The 20,384-nt window shown below is 35.0% G+C and overlaps 1 protein-coding gene across 1 annotated transcript in view; it reads right to left on the reverse strand.

Annotated features, from left to right (window-relative positions):
* Positions 1–20,125, reverse strand: part of LOC110096723 (histone-lysine N-methyltransferase TRX1) — a 38,085-nt gene extending 17,960 nt beyond the window's left edge. Inside the window, exons 1-19 of the mRNA XM_020822784.2 lie at positions 19,070–20,125; positions 18,878–18,929; positions 18,703–18,777; positions 17,326–17,524; positions 13,920–14,031; positions 13,634–13,738; positions 11,727–11,929; positions 11,506–11,598; positions 11,273–11,370; positions 10,612–10,773; positions 7,533–7,637; positions 7,354–7,401; positions 7,148–7,265; positions 6,992–7,057; positions 6,841–6,902; positions 6,668–6,724; positions 6,371–6,439; positions 6,047–6,245; positions 5,514–5,792 (exon numbers count right to left, since the gene is read on the reverse strand). Of these exons, the coding sequence (XP_020678443.1) occupies positions 5,514–5,792; positions 6,047–6,245; positions 6,371–6,439; positions 6,668–6,724; positions 6,841–6,902; positions 6,992–7,057; positions 7,148–7,265; positions 7,354–7,401; positions 7,533–7,637; positions 10,612–10,773; positions 11,273–11,370; positions 11,506–11,598; positions 11,727–11,929; positions 13,634–13,738; positions 13,920–14,031; positions 17,326–17,524; positions 18,703–18,777; positions 18,878–18,929; positions 19,070–19,740 (2,773 nt within the window). The 5' untranslated portion in view covers positions 19,741–20,125. The remainder of the gene's footprint in view (positions 1–5,513; positions 5,793–6,046; positions 6,246–6,370; positions 6,440–6,667; positions 6,725–6,840; positions 6,903–6,991; positions 7,058–7,147; positions 7,266–7,353; positions 7,402–7,532; positions 7,638–10,611; positions 10,774–11,272; positions 11,371–11,505; positions 11,599–11,726; positions 11,930–13,633; positions 13,739–13,919; positions 14,032–17,325; positions 17,525–18,702; positions 18,778–18,877; positions 18,930–19,069) is intronic.
* Between the last annotated feature and the right edge of the window lie 259 nt (positions 20,126–20,384).

Below are 20,384 nucleotides of genomic sequence, written 5' to 3' on the forward strand. Positions count from 1 at the left end.
CATATCAACCGCCGGTCATAAACCACTCCACCACCACCTCCTAGTCGGCCACCCCATCTCCTCCCATCCTCCTAGCCGCCAGCCACCCCCATCCCTTTTTTCCTCTTAATGATGATTTCAATCAACATTAATACCTACCAAAATTAGCCTACCTAATTTGGGGTAAGAATTAAATATATGAATTTCAAATACTTTCCTAAAATTAACTTAAGCTAAATTAGAAAAGTTCCTAAATTTAAGTCTAATTTGATTTTAAATTAGATTTAATTTAATTACCCTTTTCCTAATTTAGAATCATGATTTAGGAAGTTTTAAATTCCCTCCCAATTCCCCTCTCCCCATTAATTTCACCCATTATATCCTTCCTTAACTGTCGACCTCCCTCTCACTTCTCATTAGATCCCAAATTAAATCCCCATAAGTTATTTCCTTATTTAGCCTCTTGTTATTTGGAAAGAATTTGAATTCAAATTCATAATAATTTGAATTCCAAAAGCTTTCTAATTAAACCAACTCTCATTTAGGAAACCCCTCAAATTTCTCAAATCTGAAATTAATTTTAGATTTAATTACCCCATCACATTTAATACTATGGTCCACATACATTATATGTGGACATTTCTCCTCCCTCCCAATATGGCCGGCCCCATCTCTCCCTAATTTTAATTATTTCCTTCCTTATTAAGGAATTCAATTAGGGGAACAATTAATCACCTATTTATCCTTCCCTTCATCTTATTTGAATTTCAAATTCAAATCCCTTAATTAAGAGAAATCTGAAATTGAATTTCAGATATTTAATTTTTTTTATTACCCCCCTCCACTTCGTTCTACATCAATATATAAACATTTGCTTTAAATAAATGAATTTATAAAAAAAATTATGATTCGAAAAAACAGTTGTATTGACACATGAAAAAAGATAATTTGCTTTGCTGTATATGTTAAATGATGTTTACCTCAATAACCAATTCTAGGTTGACTCAACCAAGGCAAATATGGTACATGAAAATGCAACATGCAAATGCTATTTGAAATGTGTCAACCAAAAGTCAAATCGGCCAAAAAACATTCATTCACGAAACACATTGAGCCAATGCGTTCGAGACAAAAACAGCTTAAATAAATACTCAACCACATGGATGAAAAATGAAAAAGTAGCCCATGCACTAGGTGAGGACATGACTTTGATTTGCACGAGCAACGAAAATTTTATGAAAAATAATAATAAAAAAAATATTATTTTCTTATTATTACTATTAAGAAAAAAAACTCTCTAATCCCTTTCCCATTTCATTCCATGTTGAATCGTGCAGCACCATGACTCCCCATCCCTCATATGAACCTTTCCTCTCAAATCAATGCTACCCCACGACCCACCATCCTTCTACAAACTATACTTCTCTCTCATACTCTCCCGCTTCATCTCTCTCACACATGTTCTCCTCATCAACCCCCCTAGTCTCTTGCACTCACTAAGCCAATGCATTCAAAACAACAAAAACAGCTTAAATAAACACTCACGTTGTTCAGGTCGCTACATGGACGAAAATTAGAAAAGTTGCCCAAGCACTAAGGACACGAATTAATTTGCACGAGTGACGAAACTTTTATGATGATGATGATAATGATGATGATAAATATTCTTTCCTTAATATTACAATTTAGGTAAAAAAAACTTTGAATCCCTCTCACATTTCATTCCCCGTCGAATCATTTCCCGCACAAAGACTCCCCATGCCTCACATGAACCTCTCAAATAAATGCTACCCCACAACCCATCATCCCTTGACGACAAAGGCAAGGAAGTCGCGACTTGCAACTCATTGGAAGAAGGTATCAGCCAAACCAGCAACTTGTTAAGTCAAGCCTCACACCTAAGCTTACTAAAAGAAAGCTTCTATAAGAGCAATAGTAAATGAGAGAGAATAGGACTCTCTTAGATAGCTCTTGGATGGTGAGTTGTGGGGAACCTTCTGTTGTTCCATAGTCTCCTCCAAATCTCCATGTAAGAATGTGGTTTTGACATCCAAACGCTATCATTGTAATTGACTTCCAAACACTCTAAGAGAGCTTCAAGTGTAATTGACTTCCAAACATTCTCAACTCCTTGTAACATGCTACTTGTCTACTCCATATCTCTTGAGAAGTTTTGAAGTCAATTACACTTGAAGGACACATATTGATAAGGAATGTAGTTGTGCTAACTACCTTTGCACAAAATGACTTAGGAAGCTTTGCATTGTCCAACATACACCCCACCCTCTACAGAATGGTCCTATTGAACCTTTCGACCAACCCATTATGTTGAGGAGTGTCTCACAGTTAGGTATCATGCTATTACATGCACCTTACAAAATTCCTTTAACTCATTGGAGCAAAATTCCAATCCATTATCAGTTCTAATCTTTTTAATCTTCTTCCCTACATGATTCTCCACAAGAACCTTCCATTCATTGAACTTATCCAAGGCTTCATTCTTGCTTTTTAAAAAGAAAACCCAAAGCTTTTTAGAATAATCATCAATTAGAGAAAGAAAGTATATTGCTCCTCCATGAGACGCATGCTTGGTTGACCCCAAAAATCAGCATGTACATAATCCGAAACTCTCTTAGAATCATGTCTTGCATTCGAAAATTTCAGCCTACTTGCTTTGCCAACTACGCAAAGCTCACAAAAGTCAATTTCATTGGGCATCAAGCTCCCAAATGCACCTTGCTTGTGCAACTCATCCATTCCTCTTTGGCTAACATATCTCCCAACCTTTGATGCAATAATATAGTCAAGCTAGCTTGTCCACCAATCAATGTTTTGCCTTGCAATATGCATACACTATTCATCCTCACACCTTTGAATATAACAAGTGAACCCTTGCACACCTTGAGACTTCCTCCATTGCACTTAAATGAGTAGCCATTTTTGTCATATACTCCCAAAGAAATTGGATTTCTTTTAAGTTTTGATATATATATCTCACTTGCTTGAGAATCATCTCCTATCCATCATAGAGCATCAATCGAATGTTGCCTTGCCCTTGGATCTAGCATGATTTTTTGTTTCCTAAGTACACCAAACCTCCTTCCTTCTCTTTCCCAACTCTTCAAACCACCCACGATTACATGTGGTACGAGCACCTGGAATCAAGTATCGACTCCTTGCTAGGCTCAATATTTGATATTACAAGGGCATCTGAACTTTCATGCCCTTCCTCCACACATGAGGTATCTCGACTACTCTTTTCTTTATCTTGATGTTTGGTCTTCAATTTCGAGGATTATCTTTTCAACCTGTCCTTCCTTGTGACAAAAGAAGCACTTCATCTTGCCTTTAGACTTGGATCTAACATGTTTCTTAGCTTTGGACTCCCACTTCTTGGGTCTACCTCTCACAGCAAGGGCATCAATCGCCTCTTCATGCTTCACCTCAACCCCCCTTTGAATCTCATTGGAGTTGAGCAGAGCCTTGACTTTGGTCATAGCAAGAGTCTCCTTCCCATACAACATGTCCACAAAATGCTCAAACCTAAAAGGTAATAAGCTTAGTAGAATGAATGCTTGATCTTCATCTTCAATCTTATGCTTTTCAAATCCAAAATAATCCAATTGAATTCATCCAAGTGCGCCTTCAAGAGCTTATATTCATACATTAACAAGGTGTATAACTTCTTCTTGAGATAAAACCTATAGGCTAGAGAGTTTTTGAGATATAGAGATCCCAAATTTGCCCAAATCTCTATAGTCATTCCTTTATCAACCCTTAGAACTTCATCTTCTAGGCTCAAAAGGATTGCACTATGTGCCTTATTAAGCACATCTCTGCGTAATCTTTCTTCTATCCCCAAGATCCCTTCCTCTGATAAGGCTGCATCAAGACCTTGATGGACTAAAAGAGCCCTCATCTTCAACCTCCATTGGTTAAAATCATTGAGACCTATAAATTTCTCAATTACAAACTTAGCCATGGATATCTTCCCTTCAAGAATGTTGCGGCAACACTACGGTCCAATTGTTATCCATAGAAAAGAGCCCATAAAAGGCTTCCACCACCGGTTACCTTCTTCTCCTCCACCTGTTGTCCAAAAAGAACAACCTAAAAAGCTTCCACTGCCGGTCACCTTCTCCTCCATCTGCTATCCACAAAACAACCAAGAAACTCCACCTCTTGGATGGAATTTCCTTCTCTTGATTTCAAGAAACACAATCCGCCTTCCCCTTGATCTATCTTGACCAAGCTTTGATACCTATTTTTGAAAACCTTGAAGGAAGAGATTTTGAATTCCTACCTTGTTGTTTTGAATTGAATCCACCACTGATTCCTTTCCTCCTTGTCCAACAACAACACCTTCCTCCTTCACTGTCAGTCCCCCTTGGCAGTTCCACTGCAGCCTTCTTCCTTCCCTGCCAAGGAGCAAGAGCCAACAGCTCTCTGCTGCTTCCACCGAGAGAGATGAGAAAAATAGAGGAAGAGAGGGATAGAGGAGAACTCACGGTTTTTAGAAGGAAAAAGAACCGATTCTATTCTTCATTCACCTTTTCTCTTTTTTTAAGCAATACAAGTTACTCCTATTTATACAAAACAACCCAAAGGGTCAAAAAGTAAAATAGCCTAAAAACAAAGACTTAAAGTAAAAATAGAATTAACATGTCAAATAAAAACCAACATCTAACAAATATCATCCCATTCATTGATTTATCTTGCATAGAGATGTTCCACACATGGTAGACATAATTGCATCGAAGAATCTAGTACAATGAAAAAAAAAAAAAGATAAGTTAAAAAAACACAGTTTAGGAAATGTTTATTTGGAGTTTCTCCAAGAGGGAAGAGAATCATTAGCCGCGTACTACCACCCTTGAAATTTCCCCAATTCATTAGAAAACTTCTCACTTTATGTTTTTAAAAATGATGGATGCAACTCAAAAAGATCTTTAATTTCCATCACAGTGTATCACCCTGTTCTTTCATTCCTTTCAGCATGAAAAAATTTACCTTTGAATTTCAAGAGAAGATTATGCATCTTATCCCAGTATTTCACGACTGGCCTCATAAATCCTTCCTTTTTATTATTTTTTTATGGGTTGTAATTGACGTTAATGAAGTAAACCTTTCACAGGGTATACACCCTTTAAAGCAAAGAAAGTTAAAAAATTAAATAACACTTGAGATAAAAAAACAGTTTTTTATCAAGCAAATGCAAATGCAGCAGCATCTATCTAAAACAATCTTCTTCCAACTATTAAAATTTGTCAGCTGTGCATGTAAATTGAATGATCAGAGTAATGGCTGCATCCACCATCCTACATGTAAAAAGGTGATAAAAGAACAACTGAAGAGCATACCGATCAAGAATTCACGCATGATTGAGCAAAGAATAAAAATTTGTTGGTTAGTTTGAAGATTTACATTACAGAGGCAATTCCAATTGGCATTGCTTTCAAAAGAATGCAATCACTATAGCTACTAAATTGTAAATTTAAGAACAATTCTGAATAAGGAGAAAAAACAGAACTTACCAAATGCTAATCGTATTCTAAAAGTTGACTTCATGTTTTCATACTTCTCAGACATTGAAGAAACTTTTACAGAAGTTTCAGGTTGACTTTTCATTCTTAGATCACCAGATGAACAAATTGTTTGCATAGATTTGTTGCTTGAAATGCCAGATGGAAGGCCATTTTGGCAATAACCAGTCACAAGATAAGGCCGGTTCTCAACATATGATCGTTTGTTTGAAGAGGCAGCAAGGATTTGTGGAGCTTTTTGTCCTCTTCTTCTTTCAAAATTATAAGGCTCTGAAAAGAAAGCAGCACAACAACCAATTAAAAAGGCTGACTTAAACTACATAATAGAAAATTATAAATTGAAAAAATGCTAGTAGATGAAGGATACTTTTAGGTACAGAAACTTACAAGATGTATTTTTGAATTAAAATAAATGGAGAACAACAACTCAAAATTTTTCTTCTTGCAACTTAAGCACTTGGGAGCAGATTCGAAAAAAAACAAGTCTTGTACAGATTAAAATCTAACAGCCTAGAAGAATATACCTGTTCTTGCACAACCAGAAAGATTGGATATAGGGACATGGCAGGAATCACGTTTTTCAAGCAATGTTAGACCCTCATCAATGGGCGTACGCTCACTAGATGGCTGGCTATGCTTCTTGCAAAATGAAACTAGACGAACACATTGATCATCATCATCATCATCAAGCGACATCAAATGAATTTTGTTCTCATCTTCTAGCTGAAAATATAAATTAATGGTGCAGTCAAGCAAGTTTATTTTATCACAATCGTGACATTACCAAAAAGGGTAATCAATGGGACTGGGAAGAAAGATACACAAAAAGAGGCCAAATAAAGAGCTACCTCAACACAATAACCAGCAGCACGGGCACAGAGAGGATGATATGCAATGCAGCAAGTATTGTTAGAACACTGTCACAGACATAAATTACTTCTATCAAAATTTCATAACAAGAATGCAGACTAAATAAACTATAGCGAACAAAACGAAACAAAAAAGAACTTCGTGAATAAAGTTGAAACTATTTGGATGAAAGAAAAAAATTATGAATTCTTTTTGAAGAGCAAAAAACTTTTCTGCTACTACAGGAAATAAATAAACATAGAATTATGATGAGGCAAGGTATACTTCATGCTTACCTGGATGCAAGCCCCATAAGTTACATGGCAGATGCTACACAAAAGTTTCCACCTATCCTGCCAAGTTTAAGGGTTTTGGATAAGTTATATAACAAAGATAATCTGAAAGATAATCTGGAAAAATAGTTGATTGCCATATTACAACCACAGCGAATCAATAAAGTAGTGATAACCTTATGTATTCTGTCTATCCCATCAATAGGTTCCATTTTCTTCACGTCAGATAAGCAAGTTTCTGAAGGGGAGACTACACCATATTAATGGCAAAGCGCCAATCAATTTTTACATCAAACTTCAAATCATACTAAGATTTTTCTGACAAACCAGGAATCCATATAGCACAAGCCAGGTGGGCCCATTGACCATCAGTTGTAGGTTTCATTGCGCCACCTGATTCCAAAGAAACATTAGTGGAAGTCATATATGCAAAACAAAGAGGCAAAGAGCATAAGTATTGCAAACTGAAGGTCAGAAAAAAACCTATGACAGGGCAGAGACAGCATAGCGGAGAAGATCTAGGTGCCCCATTACGACATAACTTACAGTGCCATAACTCCCCATCCATGGGTCCTAACTCACCATAGCATCTGGCATGGACCTGAAATGGTTAAGAATTACAAAGAGGAATCATGTAAAAGCAAACTGACAACCTTAAACACAAAAATCAGGCAAATCAAACTTTATACCATCATACGACATTTATCACACTGCAAGAAGAGATTTTCCTCATATTCCTGAAAACGGCAGCAAAGTTAGAAGGAAACAACCCATGTTATACATAACATAAATACATATATTGAATCAATGCACATCATAGTAATGAAAAAATGTGAAAAAAATGAAGAAAAAAAATTTTATCACCTACCTCATCCATATGGCAAACATTACACCTGTCAAGATCTTTCCAATCAATTCGAACAGCTCTATAGCCAGCAGGTAGACTTTCACCATTCTTCAAGCCTGACCTACACTGAAAAGAAATATAACATGTTGATGCTGATCGTAAGATTTAGAAGGAAAAAAAGATACGGCTAAGCATGGATATCAATGCTTACAACTAATTACATGTGATCTACAAATAAAAATCAAATAACAAAACATCAACTTCTTTTAAGTCAAGGAAACATTACAAGATATTAATGTAAAAAGTTCAGAGGATTTGCATTGACACGAATAAATGATTTACATAATCTAGCATACCTAAAAAAAGAAATAATTAAAAAGAAATAAGCTAGAATGTCCTGTAAATATTCATGTCACCATTAAATTCAAAATATCTACTATAATGGAAAGCTGACAATTAATTGACACATTCAGCGAAATCGGAGACGAAAAAATAATGAACTTTTGTATTATGTTCTACTTGAAAGAGGAAAAGGAAGGAAGGGTCATTTCAAACAGTTGTAGGAGGTGAAAGTAGAGATTTGAAACCTGCTCAAAGAAAAAGAAGAAGACATATAAGGTAAGACAATTTTATTTGGTGAAAAGAGATATTTATAACTTTCAAGGTAAATTATTAAATTTTGAAATGATGTTTGGCAGTAAAGAAGATGAGGATGGGTGAAATTGTACAATCTTGTGCAACAAAGAAGAAGAGTAATCAGATGTAATCAAAATAATTTATTTATGCTTCATTTCGATCTTTTCATGAAATATAATGGATAGGCAATGCAAGAGTAAATGTAGCTTAATAATTTGGGAGAAATTTGACATTCGAGGCGACCGATGTTATCTTTGACAAAGTTCGATGCATCTTGCCTTACCTTTTGATGACATCAAGGAGTTCAAAGTTTCTTTGACAACGTTTGACTGTTTCAAGATAAATTTCAATGTAATTAATATTGTTGATGTTGTGCTCAACAATGGAAGAATTAAGTAGTATAATCGAGGAAAAAGTACTGCAAGCAAGTAATCTCAGGAAAAGATTAGATAAGGGTTAATTTGTTAATGAAAATTTAATTTGAATTTAATTATAAATATAGTTCTAAACTACCTACAGAAACAGAAATGATTACGTTCTTATAGTTAGGCTGTATTCTAACAAAGACTAATTTAAATTTTAAAAAACATAGAGGTGACAGTTTCAACCTTCGCAAAGAAAACAAAGTGGGTGATTATGCTTTACAATATAGCATTTACAGTTTATTTCGATTCTGTGCATTTACTAATACATCATCTTACACATAATAATAATTAATTAGAATAAATGATATTTTACATTAAAATGAGAAACAACAAATGATTGTGTTACGATGTAGTTCATAAAAATGTGATAGCTTCATAATGAAATTACTATGCATATGTAAATGAAAATGAAAGGAGAAAAATGAATTATGGCATGAAATGAAAAAAAAATATGCATGTAGTACAAGAGTCCCCTATGATATTGGCTGGGGAGAATCAACATATTCATGCACGATAAATGCGAAAATAAATGAAAATAGAAATATAAATGAAAGTACCTTAATTGGTACTATTTAGACGATGTTCCTGAAATAAATGAATTATAAAAAAGTCAAGAGTAAAATGAAAAACATGTTAAATAATGATTATGTAAATCAAAGATTTATAGTACTTATATTTTATTGTTACAAAATAAAAATTTAGATCATACGACATGATTATTTATACACATGATGCATTATTACTATAACACAATAAAATAATAATTGACAACCAAGTTTGATATTGAAAACTCAACCATTAAATTAAACCTTTCATATAAATCCCTTATCAAGTAAAGGTTGATTGAGAAGGTTATGTGTACAAACAAGTGAGCTCCAACTAAAAACAGATAAGAACTATTTTATTTGTATGTTTAAATTGAAAATCATTTTAATAGCTCTTCAATTAAAGTTTAGATATTTATTTTAGTTGAGTGCTTCATGTTATTGAAAGAAGTGAAATTCGTCAAACCGTCTGTTCAGGTCTCGACATTCGAGTCTTTGAGTTGGGTCATAACACCACAATCACAAGTCAATAGAATAGGTCTTAGTAGTCATTTTCATTCATTCAACAGAATATTACAGTTGAATATCGACAAAATCACATTTTAAAAAACAACTACAACAGATGAGCTCCAAATTAACTAATGATAGGCTACTCATATAATATGCCACATGAATCCAAGAAATATCAGGACTCTTTATAGCTAGATACGGTTATCTCAATCAAGAGAAAATAAATTATATACAACAATAACAAACCATCATGAATTGATAGAATCTTAGAATCCAAGGCAAGTCCCATTCCCAATAATCCATTTCAAAGTACCTTCCTCCCTACCCCCCAAGCATCAATTCATGTCTTATGCATAACACTGCTTTATCCATGGGAAAACCTTAAAGTAGATAACCTACCGTAGCAATGACTGTAGTGTGCATAACGCTCAAAACATTAATATCACCAAGAATGCAAAAGGAAAAACTTTGCAACGACAACAAAAGAAATCAGATCATTGTAGCGCATATATTTATTAAAACTTGCCATATTTCTTATTTTTTTAGTATGTGATGTCACTTGTTTAAAAATTATGGTACCACTGAGTTGGGATAAAACTTACCTAATGATGATTATAACAAGAGGCACAATCTCCTAACGCTGAGCTTAGAGTTTTAGCTTGGAAAAGAATAGATGAAGAAAAAAATTTAAAATAGTCAGCCCCTACATTAATCACTGAAAATCACATGTCAAAAAGAGAAATGAATGGCAGGCGTAACAACACTACTTGCTACATATCACAATCATAAACAACAAGCATCACAGCGTGGTAGGCGACAGTACCAATCAAACCAGAACTTTAATAAGATGAATTAACAGCGAACTTGCTGAAAACAATACATGATATAACTAGACCAAATATCTGAATACTAAGGAGAAACAGATAAATCATGCATATTTCATAAAAGATGGCGAGCACTTTATTGTAAAACCTCCCAACGTGCCTGAATATGCTTGGATATCAATGGAACTGAGAAGCCAAACATGTAAGTACCCGACTTTTGCAAATCACATCCTTCCACTTCAGCAAGAGAACCATGGCCTTGCATGCACTTTATCCGCTCATAGACTTCCTTCCAACAAGCAGTTGGATTTGATCCGTCAATCTGGTGTAAAAAGTAATATTTATTAAGAATAAAACTTCTAATTACATGTGACTTAATACGATAGATATCGCAATGCAGTCCCCTCCTTTTTGCCACACTAAAGCTGGGACAAGTGGGCCAGGAAACTTCCTGCAAGTGTGTGGCTCATTTGGAGAGCATGCAAGTTGCAAATGTAGTTGCCAATCAAGCAACAAGACTTGGGCCAGTCAGGATTTCTTTGGTAGTGTAACAGAAGCTGCAATGATCCCAGTAAGAAAGTTGGGAAGGACAGCAGCTTCAAGAAAAGAAATCAGCACAACAGCCTGCTCCCGTCTCTAGTAATCTTGACCCTATTTTCTATTTGAATTAAAACTCAAGGGAAAGCCAAGAAATTAGCAGCACATTATGTTGCTGTACTTCAAAACACTAGGCTTTCATCCCAAATACCAGAAGATGATATAAAGTATTAAGCAGTCAAGGACATGCCACAACTATAAATTTGTGCTAAGGTAGACAGGACCTGCTCTCCATCATCTGTTGTAACTCTGAATAATGGCCGAGATATTGACTTGGGATTCCTCAATACTTCCATTTTATATACAGCTATCACACTTGGATCTGAAAAAGAAACCAGAATTTAGATGTTTCCATGTCTTACAAAAGAAGCTAAAAATAATTGAACGGAGGAAATCATGCATGGTTCTCTTGCAAGGCTGAATACATTGAATTCTAAATGAGTCCAGAAATCATAACCTATCAAAGACGCAAATTTCCTATAAGCAGTATATCCTTCAGGCCAGACTTGCTGTTTCCTATGGAAATAAGCTGAATCTTGGACAACCCTTCCTGCAAAGAAAGTAAAACAAGGTAAACATAAATGGTACTAAGCAAAAGATAAAACTTCATTTTATATGAAACTATAAAACTGAAAATTATGTAATCAGATCCAATAAAGTGTGTATTTAAGAAAATACCTAAACTAGTTACACGAAGATTTCCTATTTCAATTGGTAGATAAATGCATTCATCTGCAAGTTGCGTTACTTCATCCCCTGAAAGGTCTACAAATGCAGAGACACCTTCCTCACTCTCTTCAGAAGCAACCTTACCATGACTAACACCGGTAGATTTCTGAAACCGCAGCATTCTCTCTGGAAGCTGCTGATTACTTAAGTACCTGTGCCAAATCGCATCATTTCAATCACAAATAAAATCTTTGTCAGTAATAATTATGAGGAGGCACACATTAATAAAATAACATTGAAGAACCGACATTATTATAAAGAAAACTATGACATGCAAAAAGAAGAGAATATAAATAGCCTAGAAGAGATAATAATTGCTCTGAAAGTTCAAGGTGTCAGGATACCAAATTTATAACCCTACCACATTGTTCTTATAAGCAATCATAAAGCAAAGGAAAGCATAACCAAATCACATTCCTACATCCAGCTTCATCATATAACCCTATCTGATCCACTTGCACTGCCTCACAATCACATCTAGCTCATAATCCTCATATGAGATCACTTTCAACTCTTCTTCCTCCACAATCACTAGAATCATCTGACTGCACAGTTCCATTCCCACTTTCAATCAAACATGACAAAAAGATAAATGCACGCGCGCATATATATATATATGTTGTCCTTTCATATTAGCATAGCCTAACTCAACCTATTGTGTCAGTTGATTTCTTTTAACTAGATCAGCTAAAACATCAGGAAAAGCCCAAGTTAACAAAATAGGTTGTCATTAAAAAGAGTTATTATAACACTGAAGTTTTCGGTTCTTGATATCAACATAAATCAGAGAATCCAACTGAATCATGCAGTGCTTTGGAATTGTATCCAATAAAAAAATAGAATAGGATTGAAAAGTTAAATGCTATGAAAAATCAAGGGGCGGAGGGGGATTAAAAGTGCAGTGTAGTTTATAAGAGCCTTCAAGAATGCTCGAGTGGTTAGTTTGTTACAAGACCACTTCACCAATCCTTGCATAACTAATAACACCACAAAAGTTTCAACCATTGTCTTAAAAATTCTCTCTTAGTGCTTGAAAGAAAACTCTCACAGCTCAATCTAAAACCATGATCTTGAAAATAATGTTTAAGCTCATGCATCTAACTCTGAAGGGTAAACTCCATCTTCACTTAAAACAATAAAAGCAGCATTGTCAAACCCACAAATGTGCGCACTCCATAAGCAGAGCAATGGAAAATGCAGCCCTACGAATCCCGCATCATTGCAAAGAGGTTAGTGAACACCCTCCTTCATAACAGTACCGAGCATGTATCACTGACAACATGCAAAGCATGAGACGTGCTGGTTAAATTAATGGAGGGTTCTGCTTAATTACCGCAGGCCTATGGCTACATGCATGATATTAATTATAGCCAATTTTTAAATGTTAAAAATATAAACCTTCATAAGTAGACTTGTAAAACCTACAAAAGCAAAAAAAAAAAAAGGATGCCATCATACCAAGGAAAAAACTACATTAAACCAATAAAATATAGTAAACCTTCCTTTCCATTGTGGTAAAAAACTCAAAATAGTTCCATGACTATTTGTAAGTAGCCAATTTAATCTCAGAATATCACATTTATCTAATTCATTCTCTCAATTATACAAATTTGATCCTAGATGATCCCTCTAATAGAAATTGAGACAAAATTAATCCCAATGTACTTCCTCGACTATAGAAAATTGATCCTAATTTAGTCTAAAAGTGAACATTTGGGATCATTTTGTATCTTCAAGTGATTAAATTGAAGAAATGTAATACTCTAAGGATGGTCAAGGGACTATTTTGAGCCTAAGCATTTGTTTCTCTTCTTCCTATTGCAATAAATATATCAATTTAAACAGAAAATACTTACATTTTCACTTCATCCAAGCTCTGAATGAAACTATCTTGTTTGCATTTCAGATCAAGAGAACAATGAACGCCCTTACCAAATGGCATAACTTGCTTAAGATTAACCCTGAACAAAGCAGACAAAAGACAGCAAACAAAATTGATGAGTAAAAGAAGACTGGTGGGACTTCCTCGCAAAACAAACTGTTGACGATGAGATGCCTTTGACAGAATTACAAGAGAAGACTCGAGCATAATATTCAGACAAGTTGGATATGGTAAGTGGTTGATAAAAGAAGGCTAAAAACCTTGCAAAATTATGTGTTCCAAAAAACTGTACAAAAAATGACTGCTCCCGCTTCGGAACACTTGCACCAGCACATGGTTCATTCACTATCAGTGCTGGCCATACGGCATGCCCTGTTTAAGACATAATCAGCAATTAGAACAATGATGTGCAGAAGTTCTCTTGTAAGCCGAAAAAGGAGAACCTGGTTCCAGTGCAAATGATTTCATAAGATAGAAGTTTCAAAATCATGTCCATATGCATGGTAGCTAAAAAAACATGGGTTGCATATAAGATTAGATTGATGTGGCATAATTTTTTTTATTCATATCAATGCCGTGAACAGCAGTAATCTAAATGTTTGTAAGAAATTTTGATTGTACATGCACATAAACACAAGCATATGCACTGACGAGCAAAGAAGTTAAGATATAAACAATACACAAACTTGCAACATCATTGTATCCACAAAACACACGTTTACATGTATATAAAAAATGCATGCATGTCACACAAAGTTCTCCTTTCGTTTTCTTTAAACTTTATCTGAACGCTCTGGCCATCTTGAAATTCATTGTGTTTCCGTGTTGTTATCTACTTGCTTAATTGCTAATCTGCATTTTTTTTTTGTTTAAAAAGTTATGTCAGGACTCAGGATGGTGTTACTTATTTCCCATTTGCAAAAAATAGAACAAAAAACATGTATGGATATAAAAGGAAATAACAAAAAATATAACTCCATTTTTTGAAACACTCCTGCTTAGAAAACAATACAAAGCACTCAAAAGAAGTGTGTTTTCGCAATTTCATGCAACATAGTTTGCTTCCAAGAACATGAAACCAATTAATAACCAAAAATGGTTTTTAAAGGCATTTTTTCTGAAAATAAAAAACTTTAAACAAGTATGAACTTCAAGTAGCATATGGAAAGTTCAGAGGTTGATGGGAACAAAAAAGAAACACAAACAAGTGCTCCAAAACAAGTTGGAGAACATTAGACACTTTAGGAAAAAATAAACTTTCAAAGACACATAGCAAATAAACAAACAAACTACTCTCAACTTCAAATAAAAAAAAAACTTACAACTTGTAATAGAACTCTAGACACACCACTGCTTATAGAATTTTTGAGATGAAGGATATAAATAGAGTGGTAACTTGTGGAGAGAAGAAAGAGATTAGAAGTCCAAGATGAAGTTTTAGAAGAGAGAAGGTAGAAGAGGATAGCTCGCAAGCTATTCGAAACCCATAGGTTCCACTTTCCAAAAAGGAGATCTGCCAAAATTACTACTACAAAAATGCAACTAATAACTTCGACACCCCGGCATCCTTTTCCCGCAAAAAAACTCAGTCAGCTAACAAAGTATGTATGAGAAAGAAAAGCTAAAACATTAACACGCGCACACACATAGAAGAGAGTCCAGTTTCACATTTTAACTAAACGAGGCTTTTATATCCAAAAAGTAGCATGCCTTTGGGCATTTTGTAACACTCGTTAGCTGCTTGTGAAGCAAAAGGTACAACACTACAGAATGGTAAGGGTGTTGGTTAATAATGTGAAAGTTGAACTGTTGAAAATATAACCTAAAGATCCTCCCCGTAAACATGTATTTCATATTTCTGTTCCAGAATTAGTCTCCAAAATGATTTGTAAGTCTAGAATCTGCCTTCCAATTATTTCTACATCTAACTTAGTCCTCAATAAATATGCTGCAAATGTGCATGTCAGTTGACATAATGAAAATCCATTATTGCAGATTCGTTGTGCATTAAAAAAATATATTGTTCAACAATTGGAAGTAAAGACAATCACTTATCTTGTGTTGGCACTGTCGAATTTCTAAATTTGGAGCAAAAGGAACCCTTTATTAGAAACCCGCCAGAAAACATTATTACATTGACCAATTAGGTGAGCTAACAAGCATCATCAAACCAACCCTTTTGTTTAGCAAAATTTTTGAGCTTAAAGGCACAACAAGAGGGAGATGAACTAGTATGTACCAGCACATTAAAATTCTATACAAAATCCATCCAGTTCAAACCCAAAAGATAAGCACATGGAATATATGTAATAAAATTAAGCAAACATGCATAAAAGTAAATGAGTGTACAAGATAGACTAAGCTAACCTGATAGAGCCAAAGCAACAAGCTCTAATGTGAATGTATCACTCAATAGAATCAACACAAACACAAGAAGCAACTCAACTTAAAAAAACTAAACATACAACTATAAAATGTCCAAATCGATAAAAATGGTAATCTATGATGCACAGACACGGCGACACGGATATGACACGACACGAACACGGGATATGTCAATTATTAAAATTATAGGACACTGTATTATAATTTTTATATTTTAAAAGTAGTGTCTAAAAATTAAATAAGTATAATAGTAAAAATAATTTAGAAATAATAATTCATCCAACTAGAATTGATACTAAAAATGATTAATATTATGATGTTGAGAGTAGGGTGTCGATGTCGTGTATCAGGCATCAAGAGAGGAGACAACAATGTTGTCGAGAGTCGAACATTGATATTATATAGTAAGTATTGGGCGTCGATGTCAAGAGGACGTCTATCGTCGATGTTGAGAGCGTATTAGTCGTCAATGTTAAGACAACGTTGGACAAAGATGAGCTGTCAAGTTGTGGGTGTAGAAATTTCTAGAGTCAAGTCTCAATGTCAAGATGGTGTCAGACTTTGATATTGAGATGGTTTTGAAATGTCGATGTTGTAACAACGTCAAACATTGATGTTGAGATGAAATCAAGCATTCTTGAGAAACCAAAGTCACAACCCGCCAAAAAGAAATTAAAAATGAGAATATTCGATGAATGGGGTATTGAGTACGGTCGATTGATTTGGTGTTGTAGATAGGAAATAAGAAATTTAATTTTATATTTAAAATAAAAAAAAATTAAATATAAGAAATTATATTTTTAAAAAATCATAAAATATTTAAGACACGCGTGTAAGACATACATGTTCAATTTGTATTTAATATTTTTTAATAAGACATGTTTTCAGCAAGTCTGAAACATGTCGAAGGTGTGTCAAATATGTGTTGTGTCGAACGCTGCATGGCTTTTTGAGGAGAAGTATCGGTGCATCATAGATGGTGACTAAGTACAACCAACACTAAGAGTAAGAAAGTGCTCAATTTTGAACACACTGATAAGAAAATCAACTTAAATACAATAACATGTGAGCATTTCAGGCATGTATTCACCATATAAGTATATAACATAAAAGCCAGAAAATTCATGGAGCATTATCACCATATAAACAAAACTGGCTTGTTATGATTGCCTTGGTAGATTTACAATTGCTAAATGCAATGCATGTGCACATAGATTATTTAAAGGCCACAGGCAATTCAACAAGGAAAAGAAATATAATATGACAAACTAAAGGAGATACCTGTGAGTTTTGCCCACACGACATCCCCAGATTCAGGGACATCACAGTCTTCAGAAATGACAGCTAATGAAAGCATTTCATAATGATCGAACTCCTTCTTCTTCAAATGCAAGCGTTCAATCTCTTGAGAAGAAACATGAAATTGTATCTTCTCATTCGCAACAATAAGGCGTTCTTCATCCCCATCATTATACTTAATCTGTATTTTTTTGTCATATAAATGTGTGTAAAGAATCTATATTTAAAAGGAAGCAAATTTCAGCAAAAGAAAAAAAGAAATATCAAATCCAAGTTATTTATGATCGTGTATGAACAATAGCCCTCATTCAAATATCAAAATATTGATAGAGATCATAATAATGAGGATGATAATCTTTAAGTTTACATTTAATGCTGAAAAATCATTATTTTCTTAAGGGCTTATTTGATAGTTTGAAATTAGAAAATGTATTTAAAAAATGATTGGTTTTCAAGATTTAGACATTCGGTTGGATTTAGTTATAAATGAATTTTCAACACAGCAAAAACCTTCAAAATCCTTCAAAGTGAATAATGATTTTCATTTTCACCCTCAAAATGAGTGAAAACTAAAACATCATTTCAAAAACATATTTTCCAGCTTTTGGCAACCAAATGAGCCCTACATGTAATTATTTTCCCACTCAATACGATTTGTTCAAAGCATACTTCTAATCAAATTATAATTTTACAATCATTAGTTAAACTCATATTATACAGCAGAAAACCAAACATCAAACAATTTACCAAGTCTTTGAAATTGAATTTTAAAGTATAAGTAGCACTACAAATGCTTCAACGTAAGGAGATAATATAGAATTTCCAGTATAGCGCTTACCACTATTTTTTTAAAGTAATATGATCAAGGTAAGCAGCTCATTGCTACCTTACAAATCATATGAATCTAGAATAATCAACTTAAAGCAGATCAATGGAACAGAAGTCAACATACGACGATACATAACATTCTTTGGTAACATTCAAATGAATTGCCGAAGCAAAAATGAACATAGTAAATTAAGAAAGAAAAAGTCTCATCAACAAATATAAGCACTAGATTGTTAATTTTCAATAGAAACGGCTGCAAAGGCAAATATCAGGTGTTAGAGAGGGAAAGTTCTCCTATCCCAGCCATTCAATCAAAAGAATCCACTTTAGATGGCTGGAATTAATTCTTATCCTTTCAAAATCACTTTTTTTTGCAAAACCACTATGGTTTTGACATATATATATAATCTCACAACCAAAATGATTTGGATGGCTAGGATTTGAGAACTTTACCCTTCAATCATCATCATAATTGGAGTGGATTTGAATCCCAAATATCAGTATTAATAAATGCATTAAGCAAACTCATACATGATGTCGATGGCTGTCAGAATCATAGGACACGACAGAGCCCTTGTACCAGCCGTCATCCAGCGGCCAGAAAACCTGCATTGCAGCAAAACTTCTGAAGATAAATTCATCCCAAAATGACTAACCAGACGTAAAGGAAAGCACTTCTAACTTAGCTGCCAGCAGAATCACTTGCCTTGCATGCCAGACCAACAAATGCATAGGGATCTGCCCCCTCAAAATCCAATCTGTAACAAAAAGCAAAAAAAAACAATACATTTTATTCAACATTACATGTTTCAATGCCCACAAACTAAAACGAAGCAGTTGAAATTCCAAACAACAATTCTTAACCAGGTAAATAAGAGAGGACAAAATTGATACTAACTCGACCCATTTCTTCCCAATGCGAGAACAAGAAGAATCGTTCAGACTAGGGCGACACATCTTTCTTTCCACAGGAGGATTGACCCTTGACAATCTTCTGCTCCCTCTCCTTCGAGTCTCACCTGCTGCATCGCAATCCGGGTCAGCAAGCACAGCTCCAAGGCCCAGCAGCTCAAATTTTACCCTCCTCCGATTCCTTATTCTACTCCCAACACCAACTGAATGCCCCTCAGCTCCAATTAGATTCCTAACATTTCCCTGCTTCTCCCCGTTCCTCTCTTCGATCTCTCTATCCTTATCATTCTCCGATTCCGCGTCGCTAAAAATTTCAGACTTCACCATTGGGGCCGCAGAGTTGCCAGGTTCCTCCCGTTCCGGCATTTCCCGTGGCTTCTTAAGCCGTCGGCTGTACACAAAAATCGGCTTTTCAGCATTACCCCAGCGAAGCCCTCCATGGAAAAGACCAGTCAGCTGCTTTTCATCCCCTGTGCATTCCTCCTCTTCATCCGCGACGAGCTTTCGCGCCCTAACTTTTTTAGAGATAACATTGGAAGACCCACTGGAGCAGACGCAGGGAGTGGTGGAGGAGTATACATGACGGATCGGTAGGTACCTCACCGGATGATCGACCTCCTCCTCCTCGTGGATGAACTGTTCAAGAAGAGTCGGCATTGGAACTGAGGGTGGCAGGAGTAAAGGTTTGCAGACGAGGAACCACTAGGGTTTCTAGGGTTTTCGCCTTCGAACCCTTGGGGGGTAAGGTTTTTTTCCCCCGAATCGCTATTTTCCCGCCCCGGCCACGATTGATAACTTCAAAAGGGGGCTCTCGTTTCTCAAGCCAAGGCTGGTATTTATAGCCAGTGCTGGCCTCAGCCACCACATAGCCCTTTACAATTCATGGTCGGATTTATCTGCAATCATCAAAAAAATTATAACTGAATCAAAGTTAGATTAAAGAGAAGTCTTTCACAAAAATAATGCCTCCTTCTGCCATGTTAATCTGCAAGGGAAGCAGAATTTTTTGTTCCCAAGTCAAGATTTTTTTTTTCTCCTCAAATTTCGAGGTTAAACTGGTTCTTTTGAATCCAGATAAAAAGGAATTCTATATACTGTTCCAGAGTCGTTCATTTCTATTCATAGTTTGATGAAAGCTATGGAAATCTGGAGGTGATAAAGAAGATCATTAGCAAATGAGAAATATTATGTATTAGGGACCATTTCATATCTAATCTACAAAACTATCTTCTGAAATGCTAGTTTTTATCATTTGGTTAGTTTGATTTGTTGCTTTTATTTTCTCTCATCCTAGGGCAATT

The sequence above is a fragment of the Dendrobium catenatum genome, unplaced genomic scaffold (assembly GCF_001605985.2).
Source record: "Dendrobium catenatum unplaced genomic scaffold, ASM160598v2 fragScaff_scaffold_631, whole genome shotgun sequence".
Lineage (NCBI taxonomy): Eukaryota > Viridiplantae > Streptophyta > Magnoliopsida > Asparagales > Orchidaceae > Dendrobium > Dendrobium catenatum.